At 47.7% G+C, this 18,726-nt stretch overlaps 1 protein-coding gene across 1 annotated transcript in view; it reads left to right on the forward strand.

Moving 5' to 3' along the window:
• MARCHF2 (membrane associated ring-CH-type finger 2) overlaps positions 1-8,201 on the forward strand; it is an 86,916-nt gene extending 78,715 nt beyond the window's left edge. Inside the window, exon 5 of the mRNA XM_077841933.1 lies at positions 7,257-8,201. Coding sequence (XP_077698059.1) covers positions 7,257-7,415 — 159 coding nt within the window. The 3' untranslated portion in view covers positions 7,416-8,201. The remainder of the gene's footprint in view (positions 1-7,256) is intronic.
• The last annotated feature ends 10,525 nt before the right edge of the window (positions 8,202-18,726 follow it).

Consider the following 18,726-nt stretch of genomic DNA (forward strand, 5'->3'; position numbering starts at 1 on the left):
GCAATCATATCTCCTCTCAGCCTTCTTTTGGTTAGGCTAAACAAGCCAAGCTCCTTGAGTCTTCTTTCATAAGACAGGTTTTCCGTTCCTTGGATCATCCTAGTAGCCCTTCTCTGTACCTGTTCCAGTTTGAATTCATCCTTCTTAAACATGGGAGACCAGAATTGCACACAGTATTCCAGGTGAGGTCTCACCAATGCCTTGTATAACGCGACTAACACCTCCTTATCTCGACTGGAAATACCTCGCCTGATGCATCCCAAGACCTCATTAGCTTTTTTCACGGCCATATCACATTGGCAGCTCATAGTCATCCTGTGATCAACCAATACACCAAGGTCCTTCTCCTCCTCCGTTACTTCTAATTGATGCGTCCCCAGCTTATAACTAAAATTCTTGTTATTAATCCCTAAATGCATGACCTTACACTTCTCACTATTAAATTTCATCCTATTACTATTACTCCAGTTTATAAGGTCATCCAGATCCTCCTGTATGATATCCCAGTCCTTCTCTAAATTGGCAATACCTCCCAGCTTTGTATCATCCGCAAACTTTATTAGCACACTCCCACTTTTTGTGCCGAGGTCAGTAATAAAATGATTAAATAAGATTGGTCCCAAAACCGATCCCTGAGGAACTCCACTGGTAACCTCCCTCCAGCCTGACAGTTCAACTTTCAGTATGACCCGCTGTAGTCTCCCTTTTAACCAATTCCTTATTCACCTTTCAGTTTTCATATTGATCCCCATCTTTTCCAATTTAATTAATAATTCTCCATGTGGCACCGTATCAAACGTCTTAGTGAAATCTAGGTAAATTAGATCCACTGCGTTTCCTTTGTCTAAAAATGTTACTTTCTCAAAGAAGGAGATCAGGTTGGTTTGGCACGATCTACCTTTTGTAAAACTATTTTGTCCCATTTACCATTGACCTCAATGTCCTTAACTACTTTCTCCTTCAAAATTTTTTCCAAGACCTTGCATACTACAGATGTCAAACTAACAGGCCTGTAGTTACCCGGATCACCTTTTTCTCCTTTCTTAAAAATAGGAACTATGTTAGCAATTCTCCAGTCATACGGTACAACCTCTGAGTTTACAGATTCATTAAAAAGTCTTGCTAATGGGCTTGCAATTTCATGTGCCAATTCCTTTCATATTCTTGGATGAAGATTATCTGGGCCCCCCGATTTAGTCCCATTAAGCTGTTCGAGTTTTGCTTCTACCTCAGATATGGTAATATCTACCTCTGTATCCTCAGTCCCATTTGTCATGCTACCATTATCCCTAAGAGCCTCATTAGCTGTATTAAAGACTGAGGCAAAGTATTTGTTCAGAGATTGGGCTGGATATTGGGCTGTAAGTTTTTTCCTCAGTGGTATCCATAGGGGACCGGCTCTGGCGCCCTCTAGAGTGGCGCACGTATGTGCTGATATAAGGGGCACTGCCAGCCCTGTCCCTCCCTCAGTTCCTTCTTACTGCCAATGTCAATGGTAGAATGCTCCCCTTGCTCTATCAGGTGGTTCTCTTTCAGGGTTCTTTGAACTTTTATTGTGTAAACAGTTGTAGACAGTTATCAGTTTCCTTATAGTGTTAGTGTATTTAGTTATTCATAGTCTCCTGAGGGACTTAGCCCAGGGACGGGGCATGCCCCGCTCCCCGGGTTTCAAGCTGTGCAATCACTGTAAGAAACCCATGCCAAGCAAAGATCCACATCTTAGTTGTTTGAAGTGTCTGGGTGAGTCCCACATTCGTGAAAAGTGCCATATTTGCAAAGGATTCAAGCCCTGGACTAGAAAGGAGAGAGACATCAGGCACCACGCTCTCCTCATGAAGTCTGCTCTTGCACCAGCCTCAGAGCCAGCACATTCGGACTCGGTGCGAGTACTTCGGCATCGACAAGAAGTGTGTCCTCACCACTGGCTGCCTCCTGACGCCGGTCCTTGTCACCGGTACCAGCCAAAAGGCACAAGAAGCACACCAGGAGGGGACACTCCCGAGAGTCCCATAAGGACAAGGGAGAAGAGGAGCCTGGACCGAGTCGGGCCATTTCGCTGTCACTGGAGAATAGCCAGGTGGCATCCTCGCCTATTGGGCCTAGTCCATCCCGTGACCTGCCTCCTACCCCAGGGAGCGGTAGAGGCATGTGATACCTCATGGTGCTGTCCACCCTAGAACCCTTTCAAGTGGCAAAAGACATCTTCTCCCTCCTGGTGCCGCCTGCTCCTCGGAAAGAGAGGCTTAAGGACCCCTCCTACCCACCCGTTTCTGAGGGAAAGCCCTCAATGGCACCCCTGCAGAAGTCACTCCCATGGCACTATACCCCAGCCCACTTGCCAGGACCAAAGCTGCATCCCAAATCGCAGACCCACGGCTACTCAGCAGGTTCCTAGCAATCCACACATCAGTCACTGAGTCCGTCACCCAAAAGTTGCCACTTCCTGGTTCACAGGCGCTGCTCACCAGAGCCTTGGCGCTCCCCGCCCAGAGTCACAACACCGCTCTTCGGAGCAACGCCAGTTGCCGGAGCCCCGGGGACAATCACCGGAGCCCTGTCACCAGAGCCAGGTCGCTGGCCACCGGAATCCAGACATCGGTTGCTGGAGCGTTGTAGACAATCTCCATGCTCCCGGTCACCAGAGCCTGCGCACCATTCCCGAAGCAGGTGGCATCGTTCTCCAGATTATTACCGGGCATATGAGCAGCACCGCTGATTGTCGGATACGCGACATGGCTCAGCAGGGTCCCGATACCACTACCCGATTGGCAGGCACAAGACCGCCAGACATAGTGGGGAAACCTACCCTACGGTGACGCCACCATGGTCACCAGAGGAAGATTGTTCCTCCTTGGGCTCTAAGAGCAAGGAGTCAATGGCCTCCAGGGATCAACTGCCACCTGCACGGCAAACAGGTTCTTCCCAGAGCCAAGCTGCAGGCATGTGGCCGCAGGGTCAGTGGCCTGGGCCCTGGCAAGTCTATAACCCACGGGCAATTCCCCAGGCTGGGGCACCTCAGTCTCAGCCCTCAGTCTCAGGGGCATTGGAAAAACCTTCGGCCTTAGTGTCTCAACCGCTCCTGGGCTCAGACATCATGTCGGTTCAAGGGGCCCAAGAACTACTTCCTCCAGTGGACGTGGTTCCCTAGGCAGGGGACATAGAACCCGCCTCTCTTCCTGGGCTGGCCGCCACCACCTCATTCCCTGATGAGGCAGTAGCTGACCTGTTGCAGACTGTGCCTCAGGATGATGTCAGAGCCCACCAGGAGCTGCTTAAACGGGTGGCAACCAACCTGGGACTGCAGGCGGAGGAGATGTCCGAACCCACGGATTCCCTATTTGATGTCTTTCGGCTGCAGCCCTGGCAAAGGTGGCTCTACCCATGCACAATGGGGTAGTAAAGATTGTAAAAGCCCTGTGGCAGACCCCATCATCCCTGCCACCCATGTCTAAGTGGGCAGAGTGCAAATACTATGTTTCTGCAAAGGGTTTTGAGTACTTATATACATAGCCCTCTCCCGGGTCTCTGGTGGTCGCGGCTGCCAACTAGCACAAAAGGCAGGGGCAGTCCTGCTCAACCCCCAAAAAATTAAGATGCCAAACGACTTGATCTGTAGGGCAGGAAAATTTATTCTAAAGCAAGCCTACAGCTTTACATCGCAAACCACCAGGCTCTGCTCGGCAGGTATCACTTCAATGTATGGCAGTCCACAGCCAAGTTTCACTAATTCACTCCCGGAGGACGCCAAACGGAAGTTCGATGCCACACTAGAGGAAGGCAGGGCAGTTGAAAGAGTCTCCCTCCAGGCTGCCTCAAACATGGCAGACTCTGCAGTGGCCATGAGAAGGACATCATGTCTTCAATCATCTAGTCTGTTGGCAGAGGTCCAACAGTCTATTCAGGACCTCCCATGCGACGGCTTGGCCCTGTTTTCTGAACAAACAGACAGCAGATTACACGGCCTAAAAGACTCAAAGGCCACTCTTTGCTCACTGGGCCTGTACACTCCAGCCCATGCTAGAAAGAGATTTAAACCTCAGCAAATGCAGAGGTTGATGGGCCAGACCAGAGTGGAATCGTACTGCAGAAAGAGATGGGGATATAGGCATCACCAAGGCCAATTGCCTGTGGTGGGGGCTCATTTGGGCTCGAGCCGTGCCCGTCCCAAAAACAAGCCGTCATTTTGAGGGGACGCTCGAGGACAACCTCCCAGCCTGCAACCAGGATCTGTCTCACCCTTTATTTTCCCACCATTTGCTACCTTTCCTCCTGGCTTGGACCACCATGACTACGGACAGCTGGGTCCTCAATACAGTGGCAGCATGGTATATCCTCCAATTTTGTTCTATCCCCCCTTCCTACACCCTTCCCCATCTCTCCTCAGGGACCCTTCTCATGAGCAATTGCTCGCCCAGAAAGTGCAAGCCCTCCTGTGGCTGGTAGCCGTGAAGGAAGTGCCAGCAGAATGAATTGGGAAAGGTTTTTACTTCTGGTACTTTCTGATTCCGAAGGCCAAAGGGGCGCTACAGCCATCCTGGACCTACAAGACCTCAAAAAGTATCTCGAGAAGTTGAAGTTCTGCATGGACTCCCTGGCCTCCATCATCCCCTCCCTGGATCCTGGAGACTGATATGCTGCCCTCGACCTAAAAGAAGTTTACTTTCATATCTCAATATTTCCCGGCCACAGGAGATTTCTACGTTTTGTGGTCGGTCAGACACATTACCAGTTCTACAAGGACAAGGTGCAGCTGCGGCCCTATCTTGCCTTCCTGCCAAAGGTGGTGTCGCACTTCCATGTCAGTCAGGATATCTTCCTCGGAGTGTTCTTTCCCAAGCCTCACACGACCAATGAGGATAGATTTGGAGTTCATCCAGCCCTTCTGCAGATCAGCTCAGCTCTTTATTGCAATAGCTGACAGGATGAAGGGTCTTCCGGTGTCCCTGCAGAGGATTTCAGACTGGATCACCACCTGCATCCGCACTTGTTACAAGTTGGCACAGGCTGTACCTCCACAGATAGTGAAGGCCCACTCACCTAGGGATCAGGCATCTTCAGCTGCCTTCTTGGCACATGTTCCTATCCAGGACATCTGCAGGGTTGCCACATGGTCTCCGGTACACACATTCACCACGCGTACCCCCTTACCCAGCAGGCCAGAGATGACGCTGGATTTGGCAAAGCTGTGTTAAAATCGGCACAGCCTGACCGCCTCCAGAGGTACTACTTGGGAGTCACCTACAATGGAGTAGGCCTGAGCAATCACTTGAAAAACGGTTGCTAATCTTTTGCAACTGTTCTTCGAGATGTATTGCTCATGGCCATTCCATGACCCACCCTCCTTCCCCGCTGTCAGAGTTCTGGCTAGAAGGAACTGAGGGAGGGAGGGGGCTGGCAGAACCCTTATACCAGCGCCTACGCGCGTCACTCCAGAGGGCACCAGAGCCGGTCCCCTACGGAGACCACTGAGGCAAAAACTACCGGCACCAGAGCCCGTGGCGAGCACACACACCTACAATGGCATGGACACGAGCAGCACATCTCAAGAACAACGGTTACGAAAGGCTAGTAACCGTTTTTTCTTACCCACAGTATGCAGAGTTCTCTATTGTAGCAGAGCAGCCCAGCAATACAGCCTTAAAATTGCCTGTCACTGCCTTGGAGTTAACAAGTTACCATAGACTACTGGGAATCTGTGACTGACATTGTTTCTGGGCTCTCTGCCCCAGCTGTGCATGGGATGCTAAGGGCATTGTTACTGGGAACAGGTTCTTCCTGCGCGCTCCCCACTTGCCCACCTCCAGGGCATGTTGAATCTGTCAGTCAGGAGCACATGGCCTGAGAGAGGGGGAAATCAGTCTGAATTTGACATCTAAAGGCAGTGTCGTGTCATGTTGTATCTGTGTGCCCACCCCCACCCCCACTTTCTGAAACACAAAGAACTGACCAAAGTCTGGGGGATAGTTCCCAGCCTTCTGTTGTTGGAGCCTTCCCCTCCCCACATAGATTGTTGCCCCCTTTCTTCAGCGTTATGCCCCTCACTCCGTTTTCTGTTCAGTTTCTCTGTGGGTTTGTGAATGTGACTCTTTATTTTGTTTTTGTTCTCTCTCTCCATCCCTTTTCCACTCCCCAAACACACACACACACGCTCTCTGCTGCCATATGGCCAGGAAGGGAGAACATTGGAGGTGGGGAGCAAAGAGGGAGTTGATGGTTCACAACTCTGTGGGCAGGCCATGACAAGTGTGTTCCCCTCCCCTTCAACTTTGGGAATCCCAGGTCTGGTGTGAAAACTTAGCCCAAATCGCGCTGCAGCGTCCTGATTTGAAACCGTTTGTGGAGTCCCATGTCCATCATCCCAGCCTGCTTCTGGGCTCCTGTTCCATCCAGCCATAGGGCCTGACAAACTTCAGTTGCATCACTTCTGGGTTCAGGCTGAGTCCTGGGCTCAGCTGTGGGAGGAAATGCGGGTCCCTCTGGCAGCAGGAATGTTTTCAGAAGGAAATGAGGAAAGGCTGAAGCGCAACCAAAGTGTAGTCACTGCAGGCAGGAAAACAAGTTACTGCAAGAACTTCAAAAAACAGAGTATAGGGCCAAGCTCCCCCACCGCCTGCCACTTGCAGGGATTTGACCATATGAGATTCACTCACCCTCCTGATCCTGCTATAGACCTGCCTTGCTGAATGTTCCCTCGCAGAATGCCTGGTGGGACATTCATTCTAATCCCAGATCTGGCACTCTGGTTAACTCGTGCACAGGAATAAGATTCCTGTTGCAGTCCCTTACAGGGACACCCTGTACTTCCATGGTATCTCCATAGATCCTCTCCAGAGGGCACTGGGACTGGTGTAAACCAAATCAAGCAAACGCTGGCCCAGGAATGTGTGCTCTCAGCAAATCCAGCTGGTCTGTGTTACTAGTTAGGAACAATTTCTTAAAATAAAAAACAACCAAAAACAAGATCTTGAGTTTGCAAACAATCAGTGAAATTCCTCAGCAAAGGCTTGAAGCTCAAGGCTTGAAGAGATGTCTTCCAGCCACTTCAGGCACAGCTTTGTCTCCCTTGGCTTCAGTGGGCTGTGGAAAGAGTGCAGGAACACATTTTGCTGGGCTCAGGAAGGCAGCTAATGCTACCATTATATCTCACTAGCTGTTCCCAGCATTGTCCGCTCCTGGGCACAGACATTCAGCTCCCATCCATTCCCTGGCAGGCCCAGGCAGCTCAGTAATCAGACCAAAACTTTGTTGTCCATCAGGTTTCATTCCGTTATCATTGCCAGCTGTATTCGGAGTGGAGAAGGACCAATCAGAAAGTCCGCTTAATGATTCCGGACTCCAAGAGCCCTTATCCTCTCCAGCATTCCCTGCTCTCCACCAAGCTCATGAAGAAGAATGCAGATGAAACAACTGTGTGAGTTATCCCATGCCAGATATCCTCCGAATAGGGCAGCTGTGAGCAAGGCGAGGACGAGAGCGGCTTTGCAGGAATGTCGGCAGAGAAGCGGATTGAATCTTTTTCTGCGGACAAGGTGTGTGACAGCTGCAGCGACCTGGCAAAACAATCATCCCAACCAAAGGGACTTTGCACTCAGCAAGTACTTTAGTTTGAGGCAAACAAACAGATGATAAACATTTGGCTGTGTGAAATGGCCCCAAAGGGCTCTGAATCCACAGAGACAGAAAGCCAGATGTGTTTATCTGCCAGAATTCTTTCTTAAAACTAAATACATTAAGTGGAAAAAAATCCCTCTATATAGCTATATATAAATATTATTTTTAATGGCTATGAATATTGTGTTTCAGTCCTTTTGTGTTGATATAGACATTTTTCTAAGCTTCAGTATAGAAGCTGGCAGCCTGATCTCATTCAGAGGTTGAATCTGTGCCATTTCTCAAAATGAGCATATAAAGAACACTTCTCATTGGACATTGCTAAAAGTTCCTGTCTCCTTTGCACTAAATGTATTTTGAGATCATTGCAGCAGGTTTTCTCCTTTGTTTTCTGTAGTGGTGGTATTGTCCTTTTGGCAAGGTTGTGTGTGCTTTTAATAATTATTATAATCCCAGAAGGAGTAAAATGACATAATACTGAATGGAGATATTTTGTATTGTAAAATACTGTAATCTTGCAAATTTCACAATGTTTCAGAATATGAAAACTCTCACTTGAAGCTGTGAGCTCATAAAATATGAAATTATCACTTTATCCCTAGGACTCTGCTGTGTTCAGCTGTTGGTATACTATTACTCCTGCTAAACATAACACAGTGACTGACTCCAGGTGCTAAGACGATATGATCCTAAAAATCACTGCATGGGCCAGAGACAGCCCATTCAAGAGACCCTTATGTGCTTAAAACCATCTAAAGGCTAAGAGAGGAGCTGTCGCCACCCCCAAAAGAGCCGAGTTGGGTTCTCAGTGGCTAATGTATTCTGTTCATGTTCCCTAAGATCAACATGTGCCCTGCTAGAAGTCTGAGATACACTACCATTAGCTCCTGCGTGGATCTCACTGGACATATTCATGTTCTGCATCCCAAGCAGCAGGGAGGGAAACCCTCAGGACTCCCTGCGTAGTGATCTTCCATGCACACAGCCCCTGGGGCTGCTATTTGGAGAGTCACTGGAATTGCTGCCTGGACAATCAATGGCCCTAACTCAGGTATTTTCATGGGTTTTCAGGGCTGAATGGACTCCCAGGTCACTCTCTAGTCCACGGCACGGGTTCCTCTTCTTGCCACCCAGTGCATCCAGTTGCCTCTGCAATAAGCTTAGCAAATAGCCCTTGACACCTTGCAGTGGAAGATCTGCCAAGGGATTTCCAGCAACTCTTCGTTCATAGCTAGTGTCAATGTTCCTCTTCCTGGCTTTGGCCTTCAGTCCTTGCCTCATCCTCTTCCACCTCCCACTTCTGTGAGCCTCAAACAATCCCTCCTCTATTTAATATTCTACTGTACACAGTGCCAGTCTGCAGGTGTTCGGTAACCATGGTCCAAGCAAATGCAGTCTGGCAAGTGCTCTGATTATAGAGAGCTATTTCGGAGAGCAATATTCTGAGATCCAAATACTGCAACTATTAAGGGAAATAGCAAAGAGTAGGCAGGTTTGAATTATCGAGCTGTACTTGCATCCATGCATCATGATTCTGAGACTCGAGTTGCTGAACTCAGAGGTGGAATTTAGCTTGGATAGCACAGTTCTGAGCCTTAGTCCCATAGTTCCCAAATTGCTGGATTCTAAATCCAACCTGCCCTTTTCCGTTCTCTCTCCTGCCTGGCTGAGCTGGATCCTTTTGCCAGAGCGGCCCCTCTCCCCTCCCTGGCTTTCGGTTTGGATCAAATTAAAAAAATCCTTGATGGGCAATGCTTGCCTAACTGATCATGTGAAATGCTCAGCTCTCTCTCCTGGGGTCGATGGTTCCATGTGGCCAGGGCTTTGCTGTGTGGCTGGCTTCCCTCCTGTGTCTGCCTTGCACTATTCATTGGTGATTGGGTGGTAGGTTACTGTGGGACATCTTTCACTCTTTTCTCCCAGGGTTTGGTGCGGGTTTGTGCATGTTCCCATCACTGATTGAGGGAAAGTCTCTTCTCTCGTCTGATAGCTCCTTAGTACCTGGGACAATAGTTCTCTCCTTTGTCACATCCGCGCAGTACAGAGGCTTTGCTCCCCTCTTCCCACTGCTGCCTTTCTCCCCAGCTTCCTGGGAAGGCCCTTGTCTCTTCCCTTCTGCTGGTTATCCTTCAGTCTAGACTCTCCAAGGAGGCTGGCATACCCTGTTGAATTCCTTACAGCCCTGGTGAGACGTGAAAGGCTCCTTCAGCAGAGGTGCAATCTGAGGGGCTTGTGGGTGGCTTCACAATAGTAATCAAAATCCTGTTAGCGTTTGTGCGAAATCACGAGGAGCCCATTCAGACTCCTAGCAGCTCCTAAATGCAGCTGCAGGCTGCTCCACAGGTTTGGCCAGGTCTCTCTAGTGCTTTCCAAGAGCCACGTGAACTCACTGACACTGACTGCTCGGTTATTGGAAAAGCACAGCCACACTTCCAGGCTTAACTGCTCTTAAGTAGTAGCTGCCTCCCACTCCTTGCAGTTTTCTGCATTAGTGTGTTGCACATGCTCCCCCGGGGTGTGAGATCTGGTTACAGCCATTCACTGTGCAGACACCTGTGTCTTGGGTGCATTTTTCTCCAAATGTGTTCCCTTTTATTTGACCTCCCCAGATCCAACCAGCCCCTGGGAGGTGGTTCCTTTGACACATCTAGCACAGACGTAAGTCTCAAAATTCAGCTCACAGTCACATGTGCATTCATGATAATAGTAAATAAATAGCAAATAAATTGGTTAGTCTCTAAGGTGCCACAAGTACTCCTTTTCTTTTTGCGAATACAGACTAACACGGCTGCTACTCTGAAACATGATAATAGTAATGACTCTAATGTAACCAGTCTTTCAAATAGAAACCCAGCGTTGATACAAATCTGCAACTGCGAAACCTGGGAGTCCCTCTCTTGGGTGATGGGGGTGGCTGATCCTCTCCCATGGCAGTGTAGCTTTATTTTCTCTCTGCAGCCTTGTATTTATAGTACTTTCCAAGTAATCTGAGTTGTTGCATGTGCCCCTGTAAAATGGTGATACCCACTTTTGAATCCTCTAGGGCCTCCTCCTTCCCAGCGGAGACATTTAGCTCTTGTGGAGTCTGGAAAATCAGCGTCTCTGCTCTCGCACGTTTTAGTGTCCCGGAGGAAATACACCGTGTGATTATGTAAATAAAAGTGAAACAACTTTTGTGGTTGTTGTGTTGTTATTGGAAGAGGCAGGATGTGCTCAGTGACAAATGCTTGCTGGAAAGATTAAATTAAATGCCTTGCAGGAGTCTAAGTATATTATTATACTTCCAGTCTCACTTACCAGGCCATGATTTAGAGCACTGTGAAGACTGTCGCAGCCCTGCTTCTGTAAAGCTCCAGAGTTTCGAAACCTATGCTGCTAGGTTGCAGCTGAAAGCTGCCTTCTGGCTAAAGGCACCACACACAAGCCCCTTCCTCGGCTTCAGAGTCCAGAACAACTCAACGGAGGAAGAAGGCCATACTGGTTAAAAAACCAACCTGGTTTAGAAGGGAAGTGTTGGCAACTCTAAAAAAAATGACGTAACAAATGGAAGAAAGGGGAAGTTGATAGTAATGAATATAAATCAGAAGTTAGGACTGAAAAGGGACATAAAGAGAAATCTGTGGCCAGCAGAGTTAAGGATAATAAGGAGGAGTTTTTAAAATATATTAGGAACAAAAAGAAACCTGGCAATGATATTGGTCTATTACTAGATGGAAATGGTAGAATTATCAATAATGCAGAAAAGGCAGACGTGTTCAATAAATATTTCTGTTCTGTATTTGGGGGGAAAACATGATACAGTCTCATCATATGGTGGTAACACTCTTTCCCTTGCACTAGTATCTCTGGAGGATGTTAAACAGCAGTTACTGATGTTAGATATTTTTAAATCACCGGGCCTAGATAACTTGCACCCAGGAGTTTTAAAAGAGCTGGCGGAGGAGCTTGCTGGATTGTTAATGTTAATTTTCAGTAAGTCTTAGAGCACTGGGGAAGTTCCAGAAGTCTGGAAGAAAGCTAATGTTGTGCCAGGTTTTAAAAAGGGTAACCAGGATGACCTGGGTAGGTGTAGGCCTTTCAACCTGTCGTCAATTCCAGGCAGGATAGTGGAGCAGCTGATGCGGAACTCAATAAAGAAGTAAAGTAGGCTAATGTAATTAATGCAAATCAGCATGGGTTTATAGTAAATAGATCCTGTCATACTAACTTAATACTTTTTTATGAGATTATAAAGTTTAGTTGATAAAGGTAATAGTGTTGACATAATATACTTAGACTCCTACAAGGCATTTAATTTGGGGCTGCTCAATATTTTGGTTAAAAAACGAGAGTGATATGAAATTAACATGGCACATACTACATGGATTAAAAACTGGCTAAGTGATAGGTTTCAAAATGTATTTGTAAATTAGGAGTCCTCATCGAGAGGCTATTTCTCCAATGGAGCCCTGCAGCAATCAGTTCTTGGCTGTATGCTATGCCACTAGCAACAACCTGGAAGGAAATAAAATCATCACTGATAAAGTTTGCTGACGACACAAAAATTGGGGGAGTGGCAAATAATAGCGAGCAAGTCACTGATTCAGAGCGATCTGGATTGCTTGGAAATTGGGTGCAACCAAATAATACGGGTTTTACTATGGCTAAATGTGAATGTGTAGAATCGTAGGACTGAAAGGGACCTCAAGAGGTCATCTAGTCCAGTCCCTTCCACTTAAGTCAGGACTAAGTATTATCTAAGGGCATGTCTACACTACAAAGTTAGGTCGAATTTATAGAAGTCAATTTTTTAGAAAGCAATTTTATACAGTCGATTGTGTGTGTCCCCACTTAAGACCATTAAGTCGGTGGAGTGTGTCCACAGTACTGAGGCTAGTGTCGACTTCTGGACAATTGCACTGTGGATAGCTATCCCACAGTCTCTGCCGCCCATTGGAGTTCTGGGTTGAGATCCCAATGCCTGATGGGGCAAAAAACATTGTCACGGGTGGTTCTGGGTACATGGCATCAGGCCCTCCCATCCCTCCCTCCCTCCCTGAAAGCAACAGCAGACAATCGTTTCGCGCCTTTTTTCCTGGGTTACCCGTGCAGACGCCATACCACCGCAAGCATGGAGCCCACTCAGCTCACCGTCACCGTATGTGTCCTGAGTGCTGGCAGACGTGGGACTGCATTGCTACACAGCAGCAGCTCATTGCCTTGTGGCAGCAGACGGTGCAGTACAACTGGTATCTGTCCTGGTCGTCTTCTGGGTGCTCTTGGCCGGCCTCGGTGAGGTTGGTCGTGGTGCCTGGGAAGATATGGATGCTCCTGACAGATCTCGGTAAGGTCTATTGGGGCGCCTGGGCAGATATGGGTGCTCCTGGCAGACCTCAGTGAGGGGTGCCTGGACATAAATGACTCAGGTCATTCTCTTCGTTAAGTTTTGTCTAATGGAGATTCAGTCCTGCCTGGAATATTGGCAGAGGGATAGCTCAGTGGTTTGAGCATTAGCCTGCTAAACCCAGGGCTGTGAGTTCAATCCTTGAGGGGGGCCATTCTGCTTCAGGCTGCTTTCCCAGCCAGCAGCACTATGAGCACCCAGGAGCTGACGACGGCTAGCAGTCGTATTGCACCATCTGCTGCCAGCCTACCCCTTGCTCCCCTCTCCCTCCATGAAAGGCATGGCTGACAATAATTTCGTGCCTTTTTCCGTGCGGGTGCCATATTGCTGTCAGCATCGTCATCCACCCGTCACTTCCGCTGCCCCTCTGCTCTCCTGCTCACGCCATACCACGGCAAGCTTGGAGCCCGCTCAGATCATCACGGCAGTTATGACCACTCTAAACACCACGTGCATTATCCAGCACTATATGCAGAACCAGAACCAGAACCTGCAAAAGCAGGAGAGTAGGTGACGGCAGCGTGGTGAGGAGGGTGATGAGGACATGGACACAGCCCTCTCTCAAAGCACAGGCCCCGGCAATTTGGCCATCCTGGTGGCAATGGGACAGGCTCATGCTGTGGAACACTAATTCTGGGCCCAGGAAACAAGCACAGACTGGTGGGACCGCATAGTGCTGCAGGTCTGGGACGATTCCCAATGGCTGCGAAACTTTCGCATGCGTAAGGGCACTTTCATGGAACTTTGTGACTTGCTTTCCCATGCCCTGAAGCACCAGAATACCGAGATGAGAGCAGCCCTCACAGTTCACAAGCAAGTGGCGATAGCCCTCTGGAAGCTGCAATGCCAGACAGCTACCGGTCAGTCGGGAATCAATTTGGAGTGGGCAAATCTACTGTGGGGGCTGCTGTGATCCAAGTAGCTGCTGAGCTGATCACTGAACTGCCGCTATCAAGGGTAGTGACCCTGGGAAATGTGCAGGTCATAGTGGATGGCTTTGCTGCCATGGGATTCCCTAACTGTGGTGGGGCGACAGACGGAAGGCATATCCCTATCTTGGGACCGGACCACCAAGGCAGCCAGTACATAAACCAAAAGGGGTACTTTTCAATGGTGCTGCAAGCACTGGTGGATCACAAGGGACGTTTCACCAATATCAACGTGGGATGGCCGGGAAAGGTACATGACGCTCGCATCTTCAGGAACTGTGGTCTGTGGGGATGGCTGCAGCAAGGGACTTACTTTCCAGACCAGAAAATAACCATTGGGGATGTTGAAATGCCTATAGTTATCCTTGGGGACCCAGCCTACCCCTTAATGCCATGGCTCATGAAGCCATACACAGGCACCCTGGACAGTAATAAGGAGCTGTTCAACTACAGGCTGAACAAGTGCAGAATGGTGGTAGAATGTGCATTTGGACGTTTAAAAGCACACTGGTGTAGTTTACTGACTCGCTTAGACCTCAGCGAAACCAATATTCCCATTGTTATTACTGCTTGCTGTGCGCTCCGCAATATCTGTGAGAGTAAGGGGGAGATGTTTATGGCGGGGTGGGAGGTTGAGGCAAATCGTCTGGCCACTGATTACGCGCAGCCAGACACCAGGGCGGTTAGAAGAGCACAGCAGGGTGCGCTGCGCATCAGAGAAGCTTTGAAAACCAGTTTCATGACTGGCCAGGCTACAGTGTGAAAGTTCTGTTTGTTTCTCCTTGATGAAAACCCACCCCCTTTGTTCACTCTTCTTCCCTGTAAGCCGATTGCCCTCCCCTCCCCCCTTTGATCACCACTTGCAGAGGCAATAAAGTCATTGTTGTTTCAAATTCATGCATTCTTTATTAATTTGTCATACAAGTGGGGGGATAACTGCCAAGGTAGCCCAGGAGGGGTGGCGTAGGAGGGAAGCACCGGGTGGGGTAGTGGAGGAGGGGAGGATGGAAGTACCATCCCTGACAGGTGTTTTTCTAACCAGCTCTTAAAAATCTCTAATGACAGAGATTCCACAACTTCCTAGGAAATTTATTCCAGTGCTTAACTACCCTGACAACAAGTTTTTCTGAATGACCAACCTAAACTGCCTTTGCTGCAATTTAAGCCCATTACTTCTTGTCCTATCCTTAGAGGTTAAGAAGAACAATTTTTCTCCATCGTCCTTGTAACAACTTTTTATATACAGTACTTGAAAACTGTTATCATGTCCCCACTCTGTCTTCTCCAGACTAAACAAACCTAATTTTTTCAATCTTCCCTCATAGGTCATGTTTTCTAGATCTTTAATAATTTTTGTTTCTCTTCTCTGGACCTTCTCCAATTTGTCCACATCCTTCCTGAAATATGGCGCCCAGAACTGGACACTGTATGTGTGCAACTGATTGTTCCTTACTAAGTGGAGTACTTTGCATTTGTTATTATTGAATTTCATCTTATTTACTTCAGACCATTTCTCCAGTTTGTCCAGATCATTTTGAATTTTAATCATATCCTCCAAAGCACTTGCAACCCCTCCCAGCTTGGTATCATCCGCATACTTTATAAGTGTACTCTCTGTGCCATTAGCTAAATTATTAATGAAGATATTGAACAGAACTGGACCCAGAACTGATCCCTGGAGGACCCCACTTGATATGTCCTTCCAGCTTGACTGTGAACAACTGATAACTACTCTCTGGCAACAGTTTTCCAACCAGTTCTGCACTCACCTTATAGTAGCTACATCTAGGTTGTATTTCCCTATGTTGTTTATGAGACGGTCATGCGAGACAGTTTCAGAAGCCTTACTAAAGTCAAGATATATCACATCTACCACTTTTCCCCTTCCACAAGGCTTGTTACCCTGTCAAAAAAACCTAGTAGGTTGGTATGACAGGATTTGTTCTTCACAAATCCATTCTGACTGTTATTTATCACCTTATTATCTTCTTGGTGTTTGCAAATTGATTGCTTAATTATTTGCTCCATTATCTTTCCAGGTACAGAAGTTAAACTGACAGGTCTGTAATTCCCCAAGTTGTCCTTATTTCCCTTTTTATAGATTGGCACTATATTTGCCCTTTTCCAGTCTTCTGGAATCTCTCACATCTTCCATGACTTTTCAGAGATAATCACTAATGGCTCAGATATCTCCTCAGTCCACTCCTTGAGTATTCTAGCATGTATTTCATCAGGCCCTGGTGACTTGAAGACATCTAACTTGTCTAAATTATTTTTAACTTGTTCTTTCCATATTTTAGCCTCTGATCCTACCTCATTTTCACTGCCATTCATTATGTTAGACGTCCAATTGCTACTAACCTTTGTGGTGAAAAGCAAACCAAAAAAGTCATTTAGCACATCTCCCATTTCCACATTTTCTGTTATTGTTTCCCCCCCACCCCCATTGAATAACAGGCCTACCCTATCCTTTATCTTCCTCTTGCCTCTAATGTATTTGTAGAATGTTTTCTTGTAATCTCGTTTTGTGCCTTGGCCTTTCTAATTCTGTCCCTACATACTTGTGTTGTTTGTTTATATTCATCTTTTGTAATTTGACCTAGTTTCCACTTTTTTGTAGGACTCTCTTTTGAGTTTCAGGTAATTGAAGATCTCCTGCTTAAGCCAGGGTGGTCTCTTGCCATACTTCCTATCTTTCCTATGTAGTGGGATAGTTTGCTCTTGTGTCCTTAATAATGTCTCTTTGAAAAACGGTCAACTCTCTTGAACTGTTTTTCCCCTTAGACTTGCTTCCCATGGGGTCTTACCTACCAACTCCCTGAGTTTGCTAAAGTCTGCCAACTTCCTGGTGCAAGTGCTGGAAGAACCAACTAGGGGCCATGCTCCTCTTGACCTGCTGCTCACAAACAGGGAGGAATTAGTAGGGGAAGTAGAAGTGGGTAGCAACCTGGGCAGTAGTGACCATGAGATGGTCAAGTTCAGGATCCTGACAAAAGGAAGAAAGGAGCAAAATATGGACCCTGGACTTCAGAAAAGCAGGCTTTGATTCCCTCAGGGAACTTATGGGCAGGATCCCCTGGGAATATGAGGGGGAAAGGAGTCCAGGAGAGCTGGCTGTATTTTAAAGAAGCCTTACTGAGGGTACAGGAACAAACCATCTCAATGTGCAGAAAGAATAGCAAATATGACAGGCGACCAGCTTGGCTTAACAGTGAAATCTGTGGTGAGCTTAAACACAAAAAGGAAGCTTACAGAAAGTGGAAACTTGGTCAGATGACTAGGGCGGAGTATAAAGATATTGCTCGAGCACGCAGGAGTGTAATCAGGAAGGCCAAGGCACAACTGGAGTTGCAGCTAGCAAAGGATGTGAAGGGTAACAAGAAGGGTTTCTACAGGTATGTTAGCAACAAGAAGAAGGTCAGGGAAAGTGTGGGATCCTTAGTGAATGGGGGAGGCCACCTAGTGACAGATGATGTGGAAAAAGCTGAAGTACTCAATGTTTTTTTTGCCTCGGTCTTCACAGACAAGGTCAGCTCCCAGACTGCTGCACTGGACAACACAGTATGGGGAGGAGGTGAGCAGCTCTCAGTGGTGAAAGAACAGGTTAAGGACTATTTAGAAAAGTGGGACATGCACTAGTCCATGGGGCCAGATGCAATGCATCCAAGGGTGCTGAGGGAGTTGGCTGATATGATTGCAGAGCCATTGGCCATTATCTTTGAAAACTCGTGGTGATTGGGGGAGGTCCTGGACGATTAGAGAAGGGCAAATATAGTGCCCATCTTTACAAGAGGGAAGAAGGAGAACCTGGGGAACTACAGACTCCTCAGTCCCTGGCAAAATCATGGAGCAGGTCCTCAAGGAATCCATTTTGAAGCACTTGGAGGAGGGGAAGGTGATCAGGAACAGTAAACATGGATTCACTAAGGGCAAGTCATGCCTGACCAACCTGATGGCCTTCTATGATAAGATAATTGGCTCTGTGGATTGGATAAATGGACTATAAGGAGGATAGAAAGCTGGCTAGATTGTTGGGCTTGATGTCTAGTTGTCAGCTGACATCAAGCGGAGTGCCCTAGGGGTTGGTCCTGGGGCTGGTTTTGTTCAACATCTTCATTAATGATCTGGATGATGGGATGGATTACACCCTCAGCAAGTTTGTGGATGACACTAAGGTGGAGGGAGAGGTAGATACGTTGGAGGGTAGGGATAGGGTCCAGAGTGACCTAGACAAAGTGAAGGATTGGGCCAAAAGAAATCTGATGAAATTCAACAAGGACAAGTGCAGAGTCCTGCACTTAGGATGGAAGAATCCCGTGCAATGCTCCAGGGTGGGGACTGACTGGCTAAGCAGTTCTTCAGAAAAGGACCTAGGGATTACAGTGGACAAGAAACTGGATATGAGTCAACGGTGTGCTCCTGTTGCCAAGAAGGCTAACTACATATTGGGCTGCAATAGTAGGAGCATTGCCAGAAGATCGAGGGAAGTGATTATTCCCCTCTATTCGGCACTGGTGAGGCCACATCTGGAGTATTTCACCCAGTTTTGGGCCCCCCACTACAAGAAGGATGTGGAAAAGTTGGAAAGAGTCCAGCGGAGTGCAACAAAAATTATTAGGGGGCTGGAGCACATGACTTATGAGGTGAGGTTGAGGGAACTGGGCTTATTTAGTCTGCAGAAGAGAAGCGTGAGGGGGGCTTTGATAGCAGCTTTCAACTACCCGAAGAGGGGTTCCATAGAGGATAGAGCTAGGCTGTTCTCAGTGCTGGCAGATGACAGAACGAGGAGTAATGGTCTCAAGT

The sequence above is a fragment of the Eretmochelys imbricata genome, chromosome 25, assembly GCF_965152235.1.
Source record: "Eretmochelys imbricata isolate rEreImb1 chromosome 25, rEreImb1.hap1, whole genome shotgun sequence".
NCBI lineage: Eukaryota > Metazoa > Chordata > Testudines > Cheloniidae > Eretmochelys > Eretmochelys imbricata.